The sequence below is a fragment of the Akebia trifoliata genome, chromosome 1 (genome assembly GCF_017979445.1).
Source record: "Akebia trifoliata isolate Shusen 1 chromosome 1, ASM1797944v1, whole genome shotgun sequence".
Taxonomy (NCBI): Eukaryota; Viridiplantae; Streptophyta; class Magnoliopsida; order Ranunculales; family Lardizabalaceae; genus Akebia; species Akebia trifoliata.
The window spans coordinates 29,768,592-29,794,309 of NC_141375.1; the positions used below are offsets into that span (position 1 = coordinate 29,768,592).

The window sequence follows — 25,718 nt, forward strand, 5'->3', positions numbered from 1 at the left end:
GAATCGATTAATTTAATTCAGTTCTCGGATCAAACTTATATAAAATCGAACCAAACTGAAAATCAAACCCTTATGCAATAAATAACAATATATGTATATAATAATTATTATGCATTATTTTAAGAGTTAGGACATAGATTGAAGATCTCTTAAGCATAAACTAATGATTTTCTATAGATAAATTAGTGATTTATTTTATGAAATTTTATATTTATTTTTTCATTAAAAAATGTTACTTACAATTTATAGAATATTAGCAACCCATAGACCGAATCGAAGTAAACCAAACCAACTTTAATTTGATTTGGATAGAATTGATTCAATGGAATTTGGTTCGGTTCTTGTTCTTATTTAGTAGAACTGACTTATATCGATTTGATTTCAATTTGACTTCAAACAGAATCAAGTTGCACCATTGGCATCTATTCACTTATGGTGTAATTTTATAATAAATTATTCATGTAATTTATTACTTTATTTACATTCCAATCTTAATTATCATCAAATCATTTTTTTATATATTATAATTCTCGAAATTAAATATAACAAATAAAATAGGAATAAATGAATATTAAATACCTCTCTTATTCTTTTTTCTTCTAGATTTTCTTTCGACAGAAATTCTAGAAGAAGAATTTTTTTTTTCTCCTTTAAGAATTATAGAGAATATTGCTCAAATGTCAATTCACCCCCTCTCTTCCTTTCTTTCTTTTTGCGTCTCTTTCCTTCTTTCCTAGGAATCTTAGAACTCTCTCCCTTCTGCTTCAACGAATTTTTTTTTTTCTTCGTCCCTCCCTCTCTCTTCTCTTTCTTAACGCTTCCTCTTCTTTCACAAAAAAAAAAAAAAAAACCTTCTTCATGCTCTCTCTTTCCACAATTTCTCCCTTCCTAACTTTCCCCATTAGTTCTAAGTTTAAGGAAGATAAGTGATGGTTAAGAAAATGGAACGATTATTCCTACATCTTAGATACTTGTATTTACTATTTAAGGTCAGCCTAGGAAGCTAAGCTGATAGGGCGATATATATAGAGAGGATCGGGCTATCGTACACAATATTCTCTTGTAGGGCAATTATATTTGAAAATTTATTACTGATCATGACGTGCCGTGACCTAAACCACTTATTAGAATAAAATATATAAAAAGAAGGAAAATGATTGTTTTGAGACCCATAATAATCTACTTTGTCAACAGACGCCCCCACACTCTGATTGAAATCGAAGATGCTAATGAACTGCTGACAAATTATCTTCAAATACAACAAAATCCAATGTTGCCAAAATTATATATTTCCTCAAAAATTACCCGAATGCCTCTTTTATAGAAAAAAAAATAGATTTTAATGAGTTGATTTCCTACTTTTATTTATTTATTTAAGCAGTTTGAGGATGTCAAAAAATGTTGCTTCTCTAAGCATAAAAAATTAATTAAAAATATTTTTTTCATTTAAAAAAAATTATATTCAAAGAGAATAAGAAATATCTATAAATAAAAAAAATTAAAAACATATTCCGACTTTAAAAGAAAAAGTGAATTTACTTGTGAAATATTTTCTTAAAAATGTAGAATGACAACATCTTTTTGGATAGTTGAATATTTTGTGCTTTTTTTTTAAACTAGTATTTCCTCTCTTTAGGAACCTTCAACTACCATATTACTTAATTATAATTGAGATTGATATCTATCTTTATTGCGCTCATGCTCTTATTTTATAATCTAATAGGGGTACTGTGCATTTCTGCAGGAAGAAGGGGAAAAAAAGAAGCATCTAGAATTCAACCAAAAAAACTGAAAAAATTTATAAAAATATATATAGGAGGAATATCATTACCCCCCCATCTTGAATCTCATCACACTTAATAGCAAATGAGATCGTGTAATCCATCCTTCCCGACTAACAAGAATACTATAAGGATGAATTGATATTGTTACAAGATCAAAATTACATGTCATTTTACATAAATTAATTAAATGAAAATGAGAAAAGAAAAGAAAAAATACACCCACATTCACAACCACACATCGGCAACCTTCTTTTTTTTCCTTTTGCATAGTTAAATAATCTCAAACGGCAGAAAGGCTCGCCCACTTCCCAAGTTCATAAGGATCAGCGTAGTAATACAATTTTATTCTACTTGACAGAGACAAACCTGATGCCAAAGGAGATCTGAAATCAGAGTCATCCTGTTCAGCTGGATCATCTACAAAGGAAGCAACATCACCAAGAAGTTTGAAAGTGATCCGACGCGCCTGTATTGCTCTCGGGAAATCAAAGTACATAGGTGTCCCAGCTCGAGCCTCCGGCAACCGATATTCCCCAACAGTAACCACATTATTAGGTTCCTGTAAAATTATTGCTCAGAACAGATAGTCTAAGAGAATACACTTGGATGGAAATTTAGAATATCTTGATAAAAAAAAAAGAACGGTGTGTATGTCAATGGGCCAAGCCACTGGATTGAAGAATTTCAAATTAAGCTTTTCGGATATTTAGGGTTAGACACCAAAAGGCCATGTGACAATCAAAATTAACTTTCTCAAACTTCCTGTTAATCAAGGTAGACTCTTACCTGAAGGCTATGGTCAAGATAGGTGTCCCTAAATTTAATTCAATCTAAATAGGAGTTAAAATGAGGTTTTTAAAAATCTGCAGACATAGGACTGATATGATAATTTTACTCTTTTCTCATGCTTATTACCCTAACAAAACCTTCATGCAGTTTGGAATCATCAATATAAAAGCCAATTTGCTGTAATTCACATGAATCTAAGTTTTACAGAAAACAAAATGAAGTTGGTGTAAAACAACCAAAACATCACCATTGGAGCTCATGTCTTCATACATACTAAGGAAGTCTAACAATAACAATGTGTTGGTTCATCAAATAATAATGTCAGATACACATTTAATCTTGCACTTATGTAATAGCCACTCAAAAATTATATAAATTGTCTCAGCATTTAACAAATATTGACCCATCAGATACGAATATGTTAGATAGTTATCTTAGGTGCAGATCATCTCCGATCAAGAATTATATCAAGTGCACAACTTAATCATATGTAATAAGCCGTGAGGAACAGAGACAGATTTAGCAAAAAGAACAAAATTATATTGGATAGAGAAACTCATAATGAAACAGTACTAGTAATAAATTAGATTTAATTCTAACTACCTGAAGGGCTGATACTTGGATAAACAAAACTGGTGGATATATGTGCCTGTCTTCTAGCCAAGTTAAAGAATTATCCCAGATGTTCACATCTGAAGAAGGTGCATGGGTAACTCGAGGCTTTATTGCACTGAAAGCATCAAGGCGAAATCCAGCTAGCTCAGGTGATGCAGGTAACAAATACTGTTCCAAGACACGATCATCATCGGTTAACCTTTCAGTCTCAATTGGAACCTGAAAGAAGAAAAGAGAAGTATTAGTGATACTGCCCCCACTAAATAATTATTAGTAAAATGAATTTAAGGAAAATAGTAAGACAGAAGTCAGTTGTACCTTGAATCGATTTAATTGTGGACCTCTCTCCAACCAACTTTTTACACTTATCTGATCTGAGCCTTGTTGAGATCCAACTTCCAAATCTTTTCTCACTGGGCTTCCAACTACAAGAAGCTTTTTGGCATGAAGACATGGGTCACTTTCAACTGTTCCCCCAAAAGATGCACGACGATTAAGTTCAGCGAAAGGGTTTTCATCAAGAGAAAGAAGATTGTAATCTCTCTCTAAACTAACAGAACTTGCACCAAGTCGTCTAAGACGCATTGTTACCCAAATAATACGGCATCGAACAGAATTTCGGAAGGTGAATTTCACATGCCTTGGAACGTGACTCTCTCCACCAGCTTTTTCTGGTCCATAAAATTCAGAAGATGACGTTATCAAGGATTGGATATCCCACTTCCCCATGCACGACCGCTCTTCCTTATTTATCTTATTGCTGGCCCATATTTGCACCTGTAAAATCAAAAGTGGGAGATGCATCAAATTAAAGGGTAAGAATTGCAGGAAATAAGAAATATACATGGAAAATGGAGATAAGAGACAGGTTTGAAAATTGCATCTTTTTGTATATAGATGAATGGATACAAAGTGAGGAAAAAGGTCAGATGCTTACGGTGGGAGAGTCGGATGTTGAATAGCCACATGGACTAACAAGTAAAATCACCCCAGATACATCAGAGAGACTGCCAAGAACAATAGCGAATTCAACTGAGGATACACTAGTGGGAGCTCTCCAATATGAATGTCGTGATTCAGATTCTATTGGGGCAAGCAAGGACATGGGTGGCACCGAACCTACCGCGGTTTCAACCTGCAATAATGTGCAATCTATTTAGATATAGATATAAAATGGTTAAATCCATTGCAATTCCAATTCTTATTTAGCAATGAAATTCCATGAGGCAAAAAATTTAAATGGAAGAAATTTATAGCATACAACTTCTATGGAGTTTCCTACCTTTTTTCTCATCCATTCAGATACCTTTGATCTATGTTAAGATCCATAGCATAGCTCAATGGAATCTGAATGTTACAAAATTAGAAAAATTCTTGAAAGCTCCGCATATCTAAGAATGTGTAAACCTTAGTAATGTGGACACCATTTTGAAGAAACTTTGTTGTACACAAAAGGTACCAGGTCCATGTAAGTATAGGTAAGGGGGAGCATTTAATTTATCATTTTATCAAAGATTTGCAATTCAGTGCTTGAATGAACAAATGCAAATTTCTCCAGATGATGCTTTTAGGTATCAACACATACAGTAAACTACCTTCAAAATTATAACATAGGTGCACAGACAAGGGCTGTTTTAAGTTACTAAGCCCAAAAACCGAATCAATATCCTCAAAGACTGGGATGACCCAGCCGAAACTTTAAACACTCGTCAATATAAAATTTACTGGTTAAAAGTAAAACTTAAGTCACTGTTACAAATAAGTAAAACAGAAGTGAGCTTCAGAAAACATGGATATAAGATAGAAAGGGCCATATAATTCAAAAAGGTCATCAGAAGAGAAATTGTAGATCCAAGACCTCTATTTTAATAAATGGTAAGAGTAATAAAAGCATAACCAAGGCAGAGAAAGCAATAGTAACACTGTTTAATAACTAATCAAAATTGAGACTAAAAACGAAATCAAAAGCCAGACTTTACCGAGTGTAACAGACTTGCAAATGGAAATTCACCAAGTGACTCCTCTCCATTAAGTAATGCTCTCACAACCTCAACAGGTGGTTGACCATAAGACATGCTATTTCTTTCGGGAAGACTATCTCTTGAAGAAAGTCCTATCACCTGGACCAAAGCTTTATGTGCTGCACTGTCTGCACGGGCACTTCTCCTGAGGCTAATCAAGACTCGGACATAGTCCAAAATCAATGCATCAAGGACAATTTCACTACAGCATGATTTACAAATAACCCCATCTAGAATAGTTGAACGATTACTAGAGACCCCGTCAGTTTGGCCACTCTGGCTTGATAAACCACTATAGCTAGCCATCTCCTTTGAGTTAGAGCCCGAAAGTAGAAGAGCTCCCCTCCCAGCGGAGCAAACTCTGCATACCTTTCTTTCACAACGGGAACATATCAAGACAGATGGGGAAGCTCCTCCAGATGAGACTGTTGGTACAGAGGGCTGGGTTACAGCACGAATCTCACACCTACCACCAGAACAGATCTCTCCAATCCCAGTAATGTTCCAGAAATCAATAGCATCATCGTAAACATTCTCAAGACCAATGGAAGAAGTAACTTTGTCTTCCAGTGCTGCCTGACCCAGTAAGGCAAGACTGTTTGCGACCTTACGTAATCTTCCCAAGTAAGAAATGTCAAGTAATCCATTTGGATCTATAGAAGCAGGATCAGTACCAATTGATAGTAAAGCTCTATCCCTTTCAGCGGCAGAAAGATTCATCTGGAGCCGTTCAATTTCAAGTTTCATGGCTACTTCAAAGTCTATCTTCCTTGCCTGCAAAATGAATATACAGAAATGAAATCAGCTTATTTTCAATGGGAAATTCTAAAAGTTTTCAGAAGGAAGTGCAAACTACAAAATAATGGAAAATGATGTGTATTTGGAAACCAAATTCTCTCCAGCATCAATTGGCCATTTTTCTCAGGAGTATCAACTATTGGATAATAAAAAGAAGTTGAGAGTAATCGTAAACTTTGTTGTTGAAATCTCTTTTCAATAAATGAAATTACACCTAGGTGATCTTACCAAAAGACTAGATCAGAAACTCCAAATAGAATCATTTTTTATGGGTAAACTGGACTAGAACTCACGACCTCAGAGTTGCTTTGCAATGTGTCAAACCAACTGAGCTATGAGTTGAAGCCCTAAAATAGAATTATTCAACATAATTAAATTTGTCTGTGATTAACCACACAATGTTGAATTGAGCTTGTCTAGCATCAATAATGCACTTGAATCTAGCAGAGTATAATCCTTACACTACATCTAAAGCCTTGCACCCCAAATTAGGTGGGAAACAACAGGAAAAAAAACATGTTACACACATCTAAAAAGAAATAACTGTGGTGACATAAGATAGAGCTACATAATACAAAAAGAGACAGAAGCAATATGGAAACGAAACCTAAACTTCTATAAGATCATCAACTAACTTTAAGGGAGAGAACGAAACATGAGAAAAACGTAATTGCTATAACAAGGAGTTCAGCCAATATAGGATACCATGTGAGGACCAATCAGGGCTTTGAAGCAATTTATATAGTGTTCGACACCTCTATCATCTGTAGGTTTTCCATCATGTGGTGAAAAAGAGGATTTAGAATCTGGTGCTGAACCCTTGTATTCAACAAAAGCAATATCCAAGAAATCAAGTAAATCCCCTCCCTCAGACCCAGTATTTCCTGTTGAACTTGGCATCTCTGATTGAGATATGGATTCAGCAAACCCAAAATCACCAGTCAAGAGATCTACACCAAGGCTAACAGGGGCACGTGGTTGAGACGATGACAACACATCTTCGTTGGATAAAGAAGCACTGACAAATGGATTGGTATCTGAATCACATAGAAAAGCGTTCGTCTCTTTCTGAACTTTGTTGAGAATCTCACTGAATTTCACACCAGGTCCTTCCTTAGTGAATATGCCCCTCCAAGGAAGAGAAACTCCAAGCACCTCTATCTGTGAAAAGATTCATTATTAGGATCGGTATCGAGCAATTACAACTGCCGAAAAGAATACCAGCATAACAAAAGCTATCTGTAAATATAATTGAAGCAACCCTTGAGCACAAAATATCATCAGGTAAAAGAATGCTAAAAGAGTGAAAGTAACCTCTTCAATGCATAGTGCACCATTAATTTCCAACTGAGAACTTTCAAGAATCACGGACATTCCATGGGCTTTTAGATCAAAATCGTAACATTGCATTACTTCAAATATTCTACACACTATAACTCTTTCTATGTAATACTAAATACTTCAAAAAATCTATTCATGAATCAAATCAATTCACCAATTTTCTTTTCGTATATTACTATTTTATATTCAAATTTGTATCTCAATACTACAATTATGTTCGATGGACATATCAACAAAGAAATACAAAAAGAAGATGAATAAAAGAAGAGAAAAAAAAACAGAAAAACTACAGTTAATATTAATTTAAAAAGAAAAAAAAAAAGAAAAATTAATGTTTGGGGTATATGCCTCACGTAGTGGTGAACGTCTTTTGGAGGCCTCTTAGTCTGATGTGCATGCCGTAATTGTTTTTTATGTTACTTTCTTGATCTTCAAGGCATTTTTAGTGAGCCTTATCCCAAGGCACATCTCAAAGTGCACTCCTCACATGCCTTAAAAAATTTCGATCTCGACTACTTGGGGTTGGCAACATGAATCCTATCCCACCATTCAATATGTGTAACTCTTAAACATGTGAATCCTATCCCACCATTCAATATGTGTAACTCTTAAACATGTTCAAGATTGCTAAAATTGAACAATTTAGTCATAGCCGCATATCCTTGTTCTTGGAGGTTGATATGTTGAAGTAATAGTACCATCTCCCTCTTATAGTGTATCTCATATTCAAATGACAATTTATTCAGAAGTTGAACTAGTGGCTGACAATGAATTTAACAAACCAGACTGGCTGTATAGGATAATTACCTTACTGCAGTTGACTAAATATTTCATATCCAAGGGAAAATTAATCGAGAAGTTCAACCGTAGCTAACAAAAAATTTGATAAACCAGAGAAGTTTGCGTGGGATATAACTATCCGACTGGAATTGCGTTTTGGCCTCCTACTTCTTACTCAGGCACCTCAAGAATCTTCAATGAAATTATAGTCTTGTCATTGACAGGAATTTAATTTTGGCAATAATAATAATAATAATAATAATAATAATAATAATAATAATAGAAATAAAAAGAATTAAAACGAAGAAGAAACAATTCAATATGCTTAACCATTAGTAAAAAATATAAGCAGCATTCAGTTAACATAATTTGAAAGATCAGCATTTACCTCACCAAGAGTTATAGGGGTTTTTCCAGTAACAGCAGGATAGAAAGTAAGAGTAACCACACGAGTAAGAAAGTCCAATTCTCCCTCCAATTCCTCAAAATCATACAATGGCGAAAGTCTAGGTGTTTCATGAGCATGAAGGCGTGCACCCGCACCAGTGACAGCCATATCCTCTGGTTTAACTGGGCCTGTTAAGGGTATCAAGAGATTTGTCCCATTTGAACATTGTGGAATAGAAGCTCCCTAAATATGCCAAGCAACTAGATATCAGCAAAGTCCAATGAAGCATAAGAAACTTTAAGAAATTAATAGGTGAGGTTTCGTTCATTGCTTTAGATCCCTTATTTATAAAAAGCTAGATATTGAGCAAATTCTAATTTGATGTGCCACTATATACAGTATGTTTAATTTTCTGAAGCATTTGGAAGGAGTGTATCATAGAATATTGAAGATTGGTATAAACAAATTCCGTTTGTGTGCAAATCCATTGGTAGACTCCTCATAGTATAGTCAACTATTAAGAATGAATTTTTGACACAAAGACAGAAAATTTCATTTACAATTGAGAGGGACTAATTCATGAGCCCCCAGAATTAATCTTGGTAGGAAATGCTTCTCCATTGTTTCAACCTTAATCTATGGTTGATTACAATACTCACAGTGCTGGGCAGCAACCGATATCTGAATAGAGTAAGGATGAATAAGTCCATGGAGGTGAAGGTGGAAGTAAAGCAGGGGAATCTATATCCCCTAGTTATTCTGAAATTGCTCAGATGATCAGTAGTTTCAGTGAAGTGATTTATGTATCAATACCACAAAAGAATTATATATTTTTAATCCCCACCTCAAGCAAAACAACTCAAAAGATGACAGATTGCAAGTCAAAGTTGTTTGGTTCAGCATATCTGTATTTCTTCCCCTTCCACAGCCAGAAAGAGAAGGTGCATATTCAGCACTATTATGGGCACTGATACGGGCATAATTATAGGCACTAACATAATTAGGTAATGTTATTTTCTCATTACTTAGTTGTTACATAGTGTTTCTTTGTTGGATTGTATGTGTTTCAGATTAGGGGAGCAATTATTTTTAAATAGTGTTACTTTGCTCAATTTTGTGTCTCTTGAACACCAAAGATAGTACAAATTCCCAAATCAACACAAATTAAGCCCACTTATTTTTCAAACAAACTCTTTTTTTATTCTATATTTTCCTTTTTCTTTCTTCTTTTTTCTTTTTTTGATAAAGTAAAGGGTTATTAATTATCCAGGTGAAGTTGTTTCAAGGGGGGTTGAATTTATGACATGAGAACAACACTCCACACATCTTACCAACTTAGCTAAGTTGGCACTTCTATTCTTAATTTATTTAATTATTGACATAATTAGTTTGATTATATTAGCTAAAAATAGGTACAATATTTTTGCGTTGAATAGCAATATCAAATATAGGGTCTAAATAGGATAGAAAAATAGGGAGCAAGATTTTCTTACTATTCTACAACTTATTACTATTTTTATTTTTGGATAAATAAAAGTCAAATTGTCACACATGTTGATATTATATTCAAATTATCAGGGTATAAATTGATATTATTCCCAGATATTTTGAAATTGTTGATTTTGGAGCTGAAAGATATGGCTCCGAATTCTGGAATTTTTCCCTTGACTCATTACTCCATCTTTTGAGTCCAGCTTCATGCATTTTGGTTTTGTGCAATAGTTGATGCCTAACAATGTCTAAAATAGGTACTCCATAGGATAACACAAGCACTCAGATTTCTTAGTTCTTAAATGTCAGCAGAACATTTGAATAATGTATTGGAGTGACAAATTTTAGCTTAAGTGGGATCTTTAATGTGTAGCATGAGGGGGGACTGTCATTGTTTGCTTTCTTTCTTTGTTATTGTTGCTGCTTGTCTTGGGCTGCAATTTTGGCCTCCCTTTGCTTTATTAATAAAAAAATTCGATTTTTAGCAACCAAAAAAAATCATGGATAGTACTCGGGGCCAAGGAGCCAAGCATATCACAAACCAAAAAGAGAAGCATTAATTCACTATGTATTCCACGTTGAATAGGTAAGATTCTCTTTTTCAACAAACATGAGAATATAAGATGGAAAAAATTCCAACTTTAAGAGTGGAAACTATAAACTTGTGCGTATCAAATAAGTTCTCTAAGAAGTGATAAAACTGACCTCCAGGACAAGCTTAAGCCCATCTAAATTGTGTCCTGTCCTTACATCAACTGTCGCTGGAAAAGTTGAATCGTCTGCACCATGTGAAACTGTGAGAAGAAGCTGACAAACATGGCAAGGCTCACCAAGATAAATAAAAAGCTCAACCACATCTGCAGCCTGTGGGCAAACCTGAGAAAAGAACAATTACCAAATATTATATAAGATGAATTTTTTTTTTTTTAAATTATGATAATAAAATTTTTCTTTTTCAATCCCAGATAGTGTAATAATAATTTCAAAATGCTCGTGTGCACTAATGCAAGTCAAGAAGAAGGGTACCCATATTAGGTCTTTTCTCTTGAAATTCAAAAGGTTGCCTCCCCCGTTGGAATTTGGAAACATGTTCGCAACTGGTTTCAGAAAGCAAGCAGATGGCCGAGATAATACCTGTATCAATCAGTAATCAATTATCACATAGTGTCAAAACTTCAATATCTAAAATGCCCATCCACACCCAATAAAAAATAACTTGTAACACAAACCACGATCTGGAACCAGGCAAAACTAGACTGCCTTAAAGAACCAAGAAAATTCAAGCAAGCATAAAAAAAAAATCAGGCATGTATATTTGGGCCACAAGCAATAGTAGATGGAAATTTGCTTCTATGGTCAACAGGATTTTCACACTTAATGACAAAAAGCCACGGTATCAACGAATTGATTCGTGAGAACAAATGGAAATAGTGGTGCTAAAGTGTGCCAGATGCACTCAGTATGAAACAATTCACCAACACAGTAACAAGCACAGAAGAATAGAAGAATGTGATATGGTTTAACTACTTTAAAAAAAAAATCCATCAGAGAGACATACTTTTAAAGGGTGTATAGGAACTGATGGGAGATGTTTGAAGAGCCTCATTCCAAGAAACATTTCTAGTTGCTTCTGGCGAGAACTATCTACAAGTGCATTTTTGTATCTTCTCTGCAGAGTGATCTTCATATTCTGTGCAGCAGAGAACTGCTTAAACTTGCCAGTTTCTTCAGTAAATATACCAAGTATTTGACTATGCATAGCTTTGGAACCAGTATAGATTGTTGCATGTATATCACCGGCAAGCAAAAAAAGGTCAGAAAGTTGAGATATCGGTGACAATATTGTTGATCTCTTGAACTCGTCGAATGTCATATCGAACCTTTTCCAAGGCTTATCTGGACATGGATGCACCCAGGTGGTGGTCCTAGTGTTGTGATCAATAAAATAAGTCTTCCCTGTTACAGCATCAGAACGTTTTTCCCAGCCTGCGGGCAGTGGAGCAATATACCCTTCATGTCTATTTAATGAAGAATAACCAAAAGCCAAATCAGTATCAAGCGACACCCCTAACCGTCTACACTGCTCTACAAAAACTTGGAGAGATCCAAAATAACTTGCAGCATTGGTTCTATCTAAAGAATCTGCACAGTTGAAACGTATCACCCCATTTTGATGTGATCTTAAGCAAAAGGCACCTTCAAAGTCATCAGTGCAGATTACTTCTCCTTTGCAATCCTTAAGTCGCTGCCGTGAAGGCAGATAATCCCCTTCACAGATGCCTATAGCTATTGTGGGTGCCTTGAGGAATTTCCAGAGCCCCTCAATTGTTTGCTGTTCACCTTTAAGTTTTATACTGGCATGCCAGTCATAATTTATCAAATGAAGCCGAGTAGATGGAAGTTTTCCAGTTGATCTAATGTAGTTTATGGATTCCTCAAAATGCTGTACTAAAAGGGATTCTGATTTTCCTTCTCCATTTCTAAGCAAATTAATACACACAATAGGAACCAAAGGATTTTTCTTCAGATTAACTCCAACATTTACATCTAAATTGCAGGCACCGTATCTCTTACTTAGTCTCTGGTAGTATTGTGAACTTCCTTTATAAGGATCACGGGATGAAACATAAATTTCTGCTTCCGCAGCAGTGAACTTTAATTCTGCACCCCACCAGATTGGTATGGTGCCTCGTCGCCAAATGTATGTGTTGAAAGGAACACTTTGACCAGACTTCCTAGGAACCCATACGAGTTGCTCACATTCCACTTCATTTCCTGTCAAAGGCACGTTTTATGAATTATATGGAATTCAATTTTACCACAATCTACTAGTAAAATGCGTGGAAAAGATAAAGAACTTCTACATAAATAAAACAAGCATCACTCGATCAAACACCATTTCGGGTGGAGGAATCACAAAGACCAATATCCATGGTGGGGTAAGTAAAGTGAAGCAGAATCTTTTGCCTCATCACCAAAATATTCCTCCAGATGAAGATGGCTAAGTACCATTTCACTAAATCCCATGAAAAGGAATGATTTTCTATCTAAAAGACTTTAAATGACAGAAAATGGCGTTACCTGTGCTGAAACATGCATTCAACCCTCTAGCCAAGTATCGAGTACCAGGATGAAGTCTGCTACGACGTGCTGTGAGAGCAACTATCCCTTCTTGCTGACCCGAGCTTCCAAAAACTCGACATTCTGCGAACCCCTAGAATAGATGTCAACAGGAATAATCTCTATGATCATGTCCATATTAACATCATTGGAAGAGTATGACAGGCTACTCAGATGCTTAAATTGTCTTTATTAATCGGTTTTAAAAAAAGTATGATGGTCTACAAAGATGCTTAGTAGGAGTTTGGCAGGTTGATCTCAATATAATTTGAATAGGAAACTAGAGATGATATGTGCAAAGGGGGAAGAGTAATGATAATATAAGGGCAGAATGAACACAAAAAGCTCGGGAAAAAATAAGGAACCAGCTGAAATGAAATATATAAGTACATCATCAACAAGAATTGTTTTTTTTTTTTTAATGTAACAATGACAAAGAGAGATGTATCACTGTCCAAAACAGATAAAAAGAGTATTACACAGAACATTCACAAAGCCCAACTCAGACATAAAATACAGATGTGTTACAATATAAAGTTTTTGTTATATTTAGTAAATCAGAAGGTTTTTAAATAAAAAAAATAGGAATAAATATATGGAAAGTTAAAAAAGCATTTTTATTCACCTTAGAGCTATCCAATAACTTAATATATATTACGTAGATTATACGAGGGGATACTATCACCTATCAAAAAATAAAAGAGGGAGCACTTCAAACAACTATAGTTGAGTTTAAGATTTTAAAAGAATAGTGAAGGGAAGATAGAAGACACCAGCGCTCTTCTAGAAATCATTTTGGTGGAAAAAAATGGCTATGTATGGATGTCTTCCTAAGCACATTGCCACGTATACCTGGATCAATACATGTCAGAAGGAACAAAAGGTAGGAAAACAGTCCTATCCTTTTTATAAAGCAATTTATAAATCCTTCGGAATAAGACTGTTTCAGTAAAAGAATGATTTCTGCATAAAGATAAATTTTCAAAATGCCAAATTCAGTGGTACGTGATTATGCCACATTTAGTAAGTGATAGCCCTGTCCTAATGAGCATTTCGGATATACACTACTGGGCAACAGAAAATAAGTGGTCTTAAATCCATATAAATTTGAACAATACAAAGGGATTTAGAAGGAACAATAAAAGTAAAATCTGAAACGAGGAAAAGAGAAGCATGAGGAATAAATCAACAAGCCATCAAGTGAGAAATGCTCTCAAAGTATGCATGGGTCTGTGTGTAATTAATTCTACTAGTAAACATAATATACTGATAAAACACATCATAAACAATTGAAAAATAAAATAAAAAGTTTAGAACATATATAGAAAGAAGTGGATTGGACAAGATACTGTGCAAACCAGAAAAGCATCAAAATCAGCGATCCAAGATGAAGCAAAACCTGCAGAAGAATGACGCAATGTTGTGGAAGCCCAATGTCGTTGAAAGGCATCGAAAGCCATCTATTCCAAACAAATTCCTCATCTGGCTTCTGCAACGGCATACGGCTTGGAAAAGGCCGAGTAATATCCCTTGTTTCAGAGAAATAGTGCTTCCCATCAATGTCTAGTTCAGTCAATTCTTGAATATTCTTTACTTCGCCTTTACCCTGGGGTTGAGGTGTTTGAAGCGGAATCTTGATCCATTGACTCTCAGTCACTGTGTATACACAACCTCCACCAGGCAAAATTGGAATGGTGGCAGTTAATTTAGTAGCAACTAGAAGTAACCCAAAGCTGCCTAGAGCTGAATAACCCAGTACAGCTCGGGCATAAATTGTACTCTTACACAGCCACCTTGATCCATTTGTAATGTAGTTCAAAGCTTCATTTTCAGAATTAAAAACATCATGTCCCAGCTTGCCATTATAGCTCAGGCTTCCAGTTGTTGGATCAATATAAACCACCTGGGTGTCACCCCTAGTGGACAAGCTCGCAATAATATATACCTCACTAGTATCCAATGTAACGACAACCACAGAGGTCTCCCTTAAACAACCAACTGCATACACACAATTGAACATGGAAATACAAGATATTTAAGAGTTTATCAGTTTTTCACTTAAAGAATAATATTAGTAAGAAAAATCAAGAAATAAAGATGCTAAGAATAACACTAATCCATGCAAAACATGGACACTTCATGGTGTAATGTAAGCGGTAGTCCATTTGGAAGGAAGGATATAGAAGACTATCTGATAACAAGTTCCTCTTGATTCAATGGTTCTCATGACTAAAGCGCCTATCTCTTCCGAGGTTGTAATTCCTCGAGAATTCAGGGTGTCGTTGCTTTGATGATTTTGTTCTTAAATTGAAAAGTATAGTTTGGGTATAGAGCCAAACTTGAGGTTTCTCCATTTTTCTTGTCTTTGGAGCCTCATTTAAATACAGATGTATAAACAAAACACAAGCTCATACCTCCAACTCTTATTACAATTCAATAACTTGTCTCTATATCTCTTCATGCTCTTTCAACCCATATGAAAGCTACCTTGTTAGGCAAAATAGGCATTACCTTGAGGTCTATGTGATGCTATATGTCCTTCATGTAGGAGGTAATCATCTGAGAGTTCCTCTAGGTTAATATCAACATATTTCCTAATCAAAGGCTCTAGATTAATTGGAACATAGCCAGGTTCATCTTCTTCTTTTCCAGTAGCATAAAGATCACGCTGTTTCCTTTTCTTGAACAATAAGCCATTGAAAGAAACCCTCACCTCCACCTCAACGAACCAAGGTGTTTTTTTTTTCAATGGACCTAATGTCAATTTCAGTCCATCCCTATAAAACATATTCTTCTAACCATCATGGCTAAGTTGGTAAAGGCATGTGGGGTGTCGATCCCACAGCCTAGGTTCAAATCTCGTTGAACCCAATTTTATGTTCATTCTTAACCACCCTTGCTTAGCCAAAAAAGAAAATGGACATAATTTCCCATGGCCAACTCCAACAATAAGTGACATGCATCCATGGACTTACGACACACCAATACACCACATGTTTTCCTTATAGCATTATTCAATTAAAATAATAATAATAAAAAACAACTAAGCAATGGTCCTTTTATAACCATGCAATATTGTAAGGCTTTTGAAGTGTCCTTTCTTCAAAGTCAACTTATCCACCATCTCTTGTGAATTGTGAAATGATATTTTACAACCACCTCCAATCAAAATTTGCAGATTTGCCCAGTGATATACACCAAGCATGTAAGAAATTATTGCACAAACAACCACTTTCCTCACATTGCAACGATACCATACTTCATTAAATTATCGAAACTTCTCTACGACTAATAAACCTACCTTCCTCTTCTTCAACTAAATCCTCAATATGATGTGTTTTTGTCACAGCCTCGCTAGTGCACCACTAGCTGGACGTGGAAAGAAATGCAGAAACTACATGGTTGAATCAGAGTCATCACGTTGTGGGGTGGAATGGCAGAGAGGAGTGTGAAACTTAGTCCCACATCGAACAAGAGAATATTCGGATCCTAGTCTATAAGGACAAACCAGACTCTACATAGTACAACGCATTTTAAAGCCGTGCGGACTTCGGCCCATACCGGACAATATTGTGTTATTGTAAGTCTGGGGCATTACGAAATGTCTTGTTGGTTCTTTTGTTGAAGCTTCATTGGGAAGATTAATGTATTGTTGATATGAACATTGGGCCAACAAGAATGATTTTTTTCCCTTTCCCTTAATTGTGCAGTCCCCTTTGACTTGACTTAGGACTGATTGAAATGCAAGAACGGAATTCGTCTAGCCGACCCCAAACCTTTGGCATGAGGCTTTCTTGTTGTTGTTAGAGATGGAACTCAAGCTTTTTGTTTCCTTTCAAAGTGATTTCGGTGCCACTAAATAACATAAGACTTTGACAATTGAGCTCACATTCATAAATAATGAACACAATCTTTTCTTCTTCTTCTTTTTTAATAGGTAACATAATCTAAATTGATATTTAAATAAATTAACTTTGAAAAGAATGGGTCTGACAAATTTGCCAACTTTTAACATATTGTCTTCTATTTGAGCCTAACAAAGTATCCTTTATACCTGGTTTAAAAAAGAAGTACAGAAAACTCGACAGTGTAATAATTTCTTCATCAAAACTTTGCACTTCGGAAAAAACTAAGATCCTATGAAACCCTCTCTAATTCGATCCAGAAAACAAAACTATAATCCCAGAACATAACTGCAATTGATGCAGTTGAAGCACGTTAACATTACAAGATCAATTGATTAAAATCCAAGACAGATAATTCCAACACACAATTCAAATTAACAGCCTTTTTAAACTAATATGTAAAAATTTGGCAACTTCTCCATAAAAAATAAATGAATCATAACTTAGAACACTGAGAGATCACAAAAATTAGATGCTTTTGATCGAATTTTCCGAAGATCGAAATTGGATTAACAAAAAAGATAAGTGGATTAGCAGAAACCCTAACCTGGTTGTGATGAAGATCCCATGGGCGGTCAGAGAAGAAGAAGCTGACAGAGGAAAAGAGAGTGATAGATGGGAATGTTGTGGATTCTAGAGATGAAACTCAAGCTTCGATATGTGACCAGATCGATCGATGTTGTCCTCCATTGTTGTCGATGAGGGGATGCATCGATGAGAGAAGAACGAGAGAACGTATCGGTTGCTGATCTTCTCTGCGTGTTTAACTATGTTGGTGTTGGATCGATTTGAGAAAAATTGACAGATAGAGAAAAGAAGAAAACTAAAATTTGGGCAGAGATGAAATCGAGGAGTATAGTAGAGTTCGAGTTTGATGCGAGATCCCGATATCAAACTTTAATGTGAATCGTGTAAAAAAACGGACACGTCATCGGAAATTGCTGTTTAGTTAATTACTGTTTAAAGGGGTAAAGCGAAAAACTAATAAAGTTGGAGGGTATTATTTAAAGAATCGTGATAATCTGACTACACACGGGGCAAACTCAATTGATTACCATGACTTGACAAGTCTGAGAAGCATAAATCTGTGCTCCTCGTGATACACAGCTGCTCTTCCCCATAAATAAGTGTATCTCGAAGGAACTATTTATCTCGAGCACGAATCTACGACTCCCAAACTTGTCACGTCGGGCAATTAATTGAGCATGTCACGAATGGTAATTAGATTATCATGACTCTTATTAAAAATCTTTGAGGTTAAGTGGGTAAAGGAGAAAAAATTGGAAACACACTGTTAGGAAATTAAAGAAAAGTAATAAAATGTTTTAAAGGGGAAAAAATGAAAGATAGGTAAATAGAAGGTATTATTAAAAAAAATGATAAAAAGATGGCAATTTTGAATCCGATAAGAGTTTGCAGGTTGTGTGTTCGATACTCAATATGAGCAATATTTCCTTTGGGTCACCCGTGATGGTGTTCTCTCACTTACCCGATGCCTATGATGTGCAAGCGTTGCACGTGCTGAGGGAAGGGTCCTATATGCCTTGGTTCCAACCCTTCTAGTCGAACATAAGTTTGAACATCCCGTTATAATAATAAATAAATAAAAATGAAAGATGATAAGATTGGAAGGATATTATTGAAAGAGGTGTGGAAAGGTAATTGGTGTGGATCTCACTCCATTATAACTTGGTGAAATTTTTATCCCTAAAAATTTATAGTAGAATATGATTCACAGTTGTATTTTATTATATAAAAATAGCATTAGATGTCTAAAAATATAGCAGTCCACTAATGTATCATCATTTGATAATTTTTCATTATTGGTTATTATTTATAGGAAAATATTAATATGACTTAAAATAATATTCAAAGTAACACTCAAATGTGAAATAAGTAAATAAATAAAAAAATACCTTTCCTTGATTTACCAATATTATACACTCGAGCACAATCAATGGTTCTCTTCATGCTTAGGTGCTACTTCAAGTATTATTTTGAGTCACCATACAAGATTTTTTTAATCTAATTTTTATCATGCTCCTTGCACTTGAGCACAATTGATAATTTTCTAGATGCTTGAGTGCTACTTCGAGTGTTATTTTGAGTCACTGTAACAAGTCTATTTTATTTGACTTTTATGATACATCAGTTCTTAACCCATCATTAATTAAAATCAAACAATCCACCAATAAAACACTAATTTTGTCATTAATTAAAATCAAACAATCCACCAATAAAACACTAATTTTGTCTTATAGGGACTCTTATATATTATAAAAGAAAACTTAAGAGAAAAAAAACAAAAAGATACATAGAGGGGGAGAAAGAGATGCCATTCGAATGGAACCATTCTCATTCAATTTTATATAATATGATAAGAAGGGTGAGAAAAGAGAAGAATCTTAGAGATATTTTGAGATTCCTAGTTCTCCACACAAGAAGCAATACCAGGACATTTTATCTTAAAAATAAGCCAAAAATTAAATCAAAATTAGAAAAATTTATCCAAAGGACCATGATAGAGGGATTTCTTTATAATTAGCCCCTAACTTTTAAGGTCACTCTTAATAGTTAATTTTGTTAAACTTTTATTTCTAATCAATCCATCGACCCCACACCACATATCTCTAATGATTGAAATGTCAAAACTGCCTTGAACATTCCAATTGAATTTCGAAGACTCCATTCCGATGAAAAGGGTTTGAGAAGGAAGAAGTTACTTTCAAAGGTTTACCAACGTCGAACTCGACATCGAACTCACCACTTTTTATTGTCGAGTTTGACATTTATTTTTTAAATTGTCAAACTCAATAATAAAAATTAATGAGCTCGACAATAAATAAAAAGTGATGAGCTTTTTTTTTTAATCTCAACTTCATTATTCATTTTTTATTTTAAATTGTCGAAATAAATAAATAAAATATCTTTAAATATTCAAAATTAAAAAGATATTATTTCCATTCATCATTCACAATAAATAATAATAAAAAAATGATTGAAATTAGTGTTGGAAAACCTAAGCATGTGAAGAAGATGAAAAAAAGAGTAGTTTGGATATTTCAAAATATTATAACAGTTGAGAAACCTTTAAGAAGTAAAAAAATTTACTAAATGGACCACTAAGCGACCACTCGAAACTCATGGACTAATTAGAAGAAAAAAATCCCTTCACCAGGGCCAACTTTTTTCATTGAGACATCCTCCATGCTAACAAAGTAAGATTTAAGCTTACTATGCGTTGTTTTGCTCAAATGGATTACCACACTAGCCATCAAACTCAGCAGCCTTCTAGATTTCATAGAAAAACTCGAATTAAAATATAAAAAAATTCTTTTAAGTTTTATCCAAGATTTTTAAAATGGACAACTATTGAAATTCCACATAACTCCCAAATTAAAATTCAACAATGAAAATATAAGATTTTTTTTTTTTCAAAATTCATATAATTTTGTCTTTTAAAATCCCGAAGCATTGCCTCATGTTTTTTTATGCCTCAAAGTGAGTATTAGGGACCTTAGCAAGGGTGAAATCCTTACTAAAAGGCTAGTTGGATTCTTTTTCATTTTAGCTTCTTTATCCTAATGTAGCAACAACATTTTATCTAATATTTTCGTTTTCATCCCGACTCTAACTAACTATAAATCAAAAAGAATTTTTTCAAATAATTAAAGGCATTTTTGTTTATTTTGAAAGTGTTATAAGTGTTAACAAAACTATTACATAGTGTCGATACTTTGATAACGAATTGTTAATAATATATGATGGGTCCTGCTCGGCACTCTACAATTTACTCTACACTTTACCCAACGTGTTTTGTCCTACATGGGTTAGAAGTTTTAGAATGAGGTGATTTTTTGTGAGGATGATCTCTATGATGAAGAGATCATCCTTACAAAAAACCAGTCCATTCCAAAACTTCAAACCTCATCAAAAATGATTTACAAAAAATGCACGGTCCATGATTTTTCAACTTGTAAACATGAGGTTAGAAATTTCAGAATAAACTGATTTTTGGTGAGAAGGATCTCTACAGGTGAGAAGAATGTTCTAATCGTAGAGATCATCATCACCAAAAATCAGCCCATTCCAAAACTTTTAACCTATGTAGAACAAAACACGTAAGATAAAGTGTAGGGTGCCGAACATTTCCCATATATGATAGTTCTGTCAAGTGTCAACAAATGGAACACTTTAGATATTTTTTTTAAGACTTCGTTGATTATCAGGGAATTTCCCATAAATTAATGTACTAGTAGATGATTGATTTGTCTCATATATCTATTTTGCATTATTAATCACATATACTGTTTATTTTTCAAAAAATTAAAAAAAAAATTACTTGAAAAAACATAATAAAAAAAAAAAACTCTGCGTTATTTCCTCTCTGCGGGTCCTGACCCAATTCTCATACACCGATACTCTTCCATGGAAAATATGAAAAAATGGGTGAATCAAATAGCTTACACTTCTTCCCAAAACCGCTCAAAACTCTCGCCTCTCCAACGTTCTCTCATTCCTCTCCTCTCCTTCGCATCCTCTCTCTATGGTTTCGCCCTCTTCGTCCGCCACCATCTCTACCACTTCGGCTTCTTCCGCAAGCACAGGTATTTAACACCACATCCCCCCAAATTTTTTATTTTATTTTTTGCTTTTAAAGAGGTATCATATCGATGAATTAAATAACAAGAATTCTCGATTTCTACCATGTTAGGTTGCCAGTACCGGTGATTAGCGTTGGAAATTTGAGTTGGGGTGGAAATGGGAAGACACCCATGGTCGAATTCATCGCTCTTTGGTTTTCTAAACTCGGGATTTCCCCTCTCATTCTTACCAGAGTAAGATTTTCTATCCTTTTTATTAATAAAAAAAAATCTATTTTTGGAATTTTTCTTTGCTTATTCGTAGTGGGGTTTCTTTATTTATTTTTTGGTAGCGGATTATTTGCTATTGATGAATCTTTTGTTTCTGATTTCTGAGAATGAGTACTTATTTTTTATTTTGAAATTTCATCATTGTGGACTACTCTCGTGATTGGTTTCACTTGGGTAGGTTTATTCTGTAAAAGAGAAGTAATTAAAGGGTCTTAGAGAAATCGTCAAATTAAAGTTTCCATTTTGGTGAGAAATGAACCTATAAAAAAGAGAGAGTGAGAAATGAGACTTCTGCAACAGCTACTTGAATTTAAAAAAAATGAGGTCTCAATAAAAGCTAATTGAAGGTTAAATACATTGAAACTGACCTATGAAGTGTAGTATTATATTATCATCTAGAACTTGCAAACAAGGAAAAGGTCTGATAATCTTGGCATTTTATGTGAAATTGAGGAGATTTTCGATAACCAGGAATTATTATGGGTTCTAGAGTAGTTTTCAAAGGGTAACACAGCTAGGCCACTTGGGAATACTTTTAAAGTTTGTTTCTCTGGCAGGGCTATGCTGGTGGGGATGAAGCTAGGATGCTTCAAAGGCATCTTATTGAAACATCTGCTAAGATTGGTGTAGGTGTGAATCGGGTTGCCACTGCTGCTAGTTTTTTTGAAAGATACGGGTATGTGGATCCCTGTTGTAGTACACGTTTCAGGAGTATTTTTCTTGACAGGAAAGTAGAAATAGGTTCCAATTGCACCAAAATTGGTGCTGTAATTCTGGATGATGGAATGCAGGTAATATTTCTCTACTCCTCATGAGGTGTATCTCCAGACCTGGAGTTGTTTTATCATCTATTTGTCCTATAAATTCTATATTGCTATCTTCTCATCCATGAGTTGTTTGCTTGAACGGAATAGTTCCTATTAAAATAGCACAACAAATCTCTTTTTTCTAAGCGAGAAGCACCCAAAGGACGGTTCTATTTTGTCTCAACTCAATTTTGTTTTCTGCTTTTAATTACTTAAAAACTTGAAACACAAAAATCTTGCACAAACTAGGAGTAACCGTTCATAACTTGATATTTTTGGAAAACAGCACTGGAGTTTGTCACGTGATCTGGAGATTGTGATGATAAATGGGCTAATGCCGTGGGGTAGTAATCAATTACTTCCACTTGGACCTCTAAGGGAACCGTTGGCTGCACTTAGACGAGCCGATATTGCAGTAATCCATCATGCAGACTTGGTATAAGAAACTGACATTTTTATCCTTGTCTTTTATTTTCTTTCTTTCTTGTCCCTTTTCTGTTTTCTATATATTTTACAGAGATAAGTAGTCTAATTTATTGTGATTTTCTTTTTGTAATTAGTTTTCCATTCAGTAGTATAAATGGGTATTTCTTTTTTTGTTGGTCATGGTGGGGTATGTTCCATATACTAATAATATGGATTTTTGTTTCATATACTAATAAGTTCTCTGCATTTTATATTAGATTATGCTAAGTAGTTGAAGGGAATTAGTCACGAATACTACAACTTAGAGTAATGCTGCATCTTGACTATATGTTATTCGTAATTTATTTTGCATTAGTCTTATACAGGTATCTGATATGGAGCTCAAACTTATTGAGTCCATGATACGAGAAGTGAAAGAAACCATTCCCATTTTTTTCACTAGATTTGCTCCCTCACACTTCTTTGAGGTCAAGAACTGTTACTCCAAATTGCTGTTAAAGTTGATGCACAATAGGGTTGTATTATGTGTCTCTGCCATTGGTTCCACAAATGCTTTTGTACAGGGGATTGAAATGGTATGTCTCGTTATTCCGTTTTATACTTGATTTTATTATTTCAAATTTAAAGTACTTATCAAAAAAAAAAAAAAAAAAAAAGATTACACAGAAGTATTGTCAGGAAGTTGTTTAATAGTCCTTTTTATACTTGATGTTCTCTTCTTCTTCCTCCGTTAACTTGCTATTTATTTAATATGAAATATAATGAGAATTCTGATTTGGATGAACTTGCTTCAGTTAGGGACATTATATGTTGATCGATTGGACTTCAATGACCATCATTTATTTCAAGCGAAGGTGAATCATTTTTTTTCTTGTTTAGTTGTTGTCACTATTCTATGTTATGCACATTTATATAGGGGAAAAAATTCTTTTTATTTTTATATAATGTTTTTTCCTAATATTTGGGATAATGTATAGATGAGCATCGATTGAGAAAAAGGATCATAGACTTTCTATTCAACGTATAAATTGGGCAACTTGTTGAGCACATGCAACATATGCTGCTAAATGGAATCATAATATTCTTGTTACATCCTAAATCAATTATTAATCTGAGGTGATTGCATTTTTGGTCAATCAATCTAGGATATTGAGATGATCAAAGGGAGGCTAAGAAAACTTCAGGACAAGTTTGGTGCAATACCTATTGTTGTCACGACAGAAAAGGTTAGTGGTGATTGGAACCTGGCATGTGGTTTAAGCACAAACAAAAGACATGGTTAACCATATCTTGCGGTTCTTTTCAATGGGAGAACAGAGTTTTCTACTCTGCTCTCTTTGATCCCTTTTTTCAGACCCATAGAACACTGATCTCTTTTTATATAGCAGGATTATGATCGGGACCCAATGATTCTAAAAGAGGTGGGTTCTTTTGAAGTTTTGGTTCTCTGTTCACATTTGCAAATTATGCCTTCTATGGGGCGTACGGATGATAGTTTCAAGAAGTTGTTGAAGCAACTTTTGGAGAGTAAAGTTTCCACAAGGTGAATTACTTTCTCGTTTTGATTTCAGCCATATGTGTCTTGTCCAGATGCAGTCCCAAGTATGCAGCTGGGATCCGAAATTTTAATATATTGTACCCGACATGGTGTGCATCACAAGAGTTCAATTTAGGCATATTTGAATGCTTTGGCTCCTTTTGGTTTCTTGTGGATCTTCTCTTTGTGTTGTGAAGATTACGTTATTCTGCCTAATTTTCAGGATTGGTGTTAACTCTAAAGGGATGAAAAGTGGGGTGGTGGCTCAATAAAGGCGTTCTCGAGAAGTACAAAATGGATTTGTTTCATTTCACATTGTTATGCCACTGCAACATCATCGAAGTCAAATTGATATAAAGAGTTCTAGCACAAGTTTTATGCAACAGAGAACCCAACTCAGGCCCAAAGCTCAATACCATCAAAGTTTCTACATCACTAAATAGGCCTAAATTACTGTACATAGTTCTAGGTATTTAACATGCCATTTTTCATGGTTTTGTAGATGACAACATTTGGGATAAGTAAATGAAGATGATTTTTATTCCTCGTTATTTCTTCTTGCATTTGCATTTTCATGTGCCACCAAGTCTTTTACAAGAAATTTTCAGGTGACTGTTCACTATTCAATATTTACCTTGGCAATACTGTTCAATATCGTGATTGAGGCATGCCTTAATACTGATTTCTTTCCTTGTTCCAAATCCAATCTTAGTTCTGTGACTTGTTTGCCTTCGATCTCAACTTGCTCGAGTGAGTGCACCGGCATTATACCAACTAAACCAGACTGATTGTTGTGTTGGACAAGTACGACTGTATTTTTAATTCATATTGCCCACAAGCATTATCCAGATAAAGTTGGTAGGACTCAACTGGGGATCCAACTTACTTGAATTAGCGGGATCATTTAATATGGTTAGATTGTTTGTCTTCAAAAGTGGTTCAGGTGTCTTTATTGAAGTTGCATTGAAATACATCAGCCAAGTGATGGACCATTCCAATTCAACTAACTTTTTATGCATTTTAGGTAAGAAAAAATTGGTTTT

General features: G+C 34.6%; 2 protein-coding genes across 7 annotated transcripts; one reads left to right on the forward strand and one right to left on the reverse strand.

Moving 5' to 3' along the window:
- Positions 1-1,774: 1,774 nt before the first annotated feature.
- SAC9 (sacI homology domain-containing protein / WW domain-containing protein) lies at positions 1,775-17,903 on the reverse strand. 3 transcript variants are annotated; one of them, XM_086450132.1, is made up of 13 exons: positions 17,580-17,902; positions 14,527-15,125; positions 13,089-13,221; positions 11,566-12,782; positions 11,034-11,141; positions 10,713-10,883; positions 8,517-8,759; positions 6,713-7,168; positions 5,168-5,983; positions 4,126-4,323; positions 3,507-3,965; positions 3,177-3,407; positions 1,775-2,343 (listed from the first exon to the last, which is right to left on the reverse strand). In XM_086450132.1, the coding sequence occupies exons 1-13, from the start codon at positions 17,599-17,601 to the stop codon at positions 2,065-2,067; spliced, it is 4,932 nt and encodes a 1,643-aa protein (XP_086306258.1). In that variant the 5' UTR covers positions 17,602-17,902; the 3' UTR covers positions 1,775-2,064. The 3 variants fall into 3 exon arrangements, with proteins under 3 accessions (XP_086306258.1, XP_086306259.1, XP_086306260.1); XM_086450133.1 differs by lacking the exon at positions 4,126-4,323 and having other exon boundaries at positions 17,580-17,903; XM_086450134.1 differs by lacking the exon at positions 17,580-17,902 and having other exon boundaries at positions 13,089-13,211; positions 14,527-14,728.
- A 3,500-nt stretch (positions 17,904-21,403) lies between these two features.
- Positions 21,404-25,226, forward strand: LPXK (tetraacyldisaccharide 4'-kinase family protein). Of its 4 annotated transcripts, none has more exons than XM_086450137.1 (9): positions 21,407-21,639; positions 21,747-21,870; positions 22,464-22,697; positions 22,999-23,148; positions 23,504-23,713; positions 23,933-23,992; positions 24,284-24,364; positions 24,524-24,681; positions 24,899-25,226. In XM_086450137.1, the coding sequence occupies exons 1-9, from the start codon at positions 21,461-21,463 to the stop codon at positions 24,945-24,947; spliced, it is 1,245 nt and encodes a 414-aa protein (XP_086306263.1). In that variant the 5' UTR covers positions 21,407-21,460; the 3' UTR covers positions 24,948-25,226. The 4 variants fall into 4 exon arrangements, with proteins under 4 accessions (XP_086306267.1, XP_086306263.1, XP_086306270.1 ...); XM_086450140.1 differs by having other exon boundaries at positions 21,409-21,639; positions 24,527-24,681; XM_086450141.1 differs by lacking the exon at positions 23,504-23,713 and having other exon boundaries at positions 21,404-21,639.
- The last annotated feature ends 492 nt before the right edge of the window (positions 25,227-25,718 follow it).

Excerpts from the sequence above, each read along its gene's own strand:
- SAC9 (XM_086450132.1), bottom strand. The coding sequence starts at position 17,601 with ATGGGATCTTCATCACAACCAG. Across the intron at positions 15,126-17,579 it reads GGGATCTTCATCACAACCAG|TTGGTTGTTTAAGGGAGACC; the intron begins GTTAGGGTTTCT and ends GTGTGTATGCAG. Across the intron at positions 3,408-3,506 it reads CACAATTAAATCGATTCAAG|GTTCCAATTGAGACTGAAAG; the intron begins GTACAACTGACT and ends TTCTTCTTTCAG.
- LPXK (XM_086450137.1), top strand. The coding sequence starts at position 21,461 with ATGGAAAATATGAAAAAATGGGTGAATCAAATAGCTTACACTTCTTCC. Across the intron at positions 22,698-22,998 it reads TTCTGGATGATGGAATGCAG|CACTGGAGTTTGTCACGTGA; the intron begins GTAATATTTCTC and ends TTTGGAAAACAG. Across the intron at positions 23,993-24,283 it reads ATCATTTATTTCAAGCGAAG|GATATTGAGATGATCAAAGG; the intron begins GTGAATCATTTT and ends CAATCAATCTAG.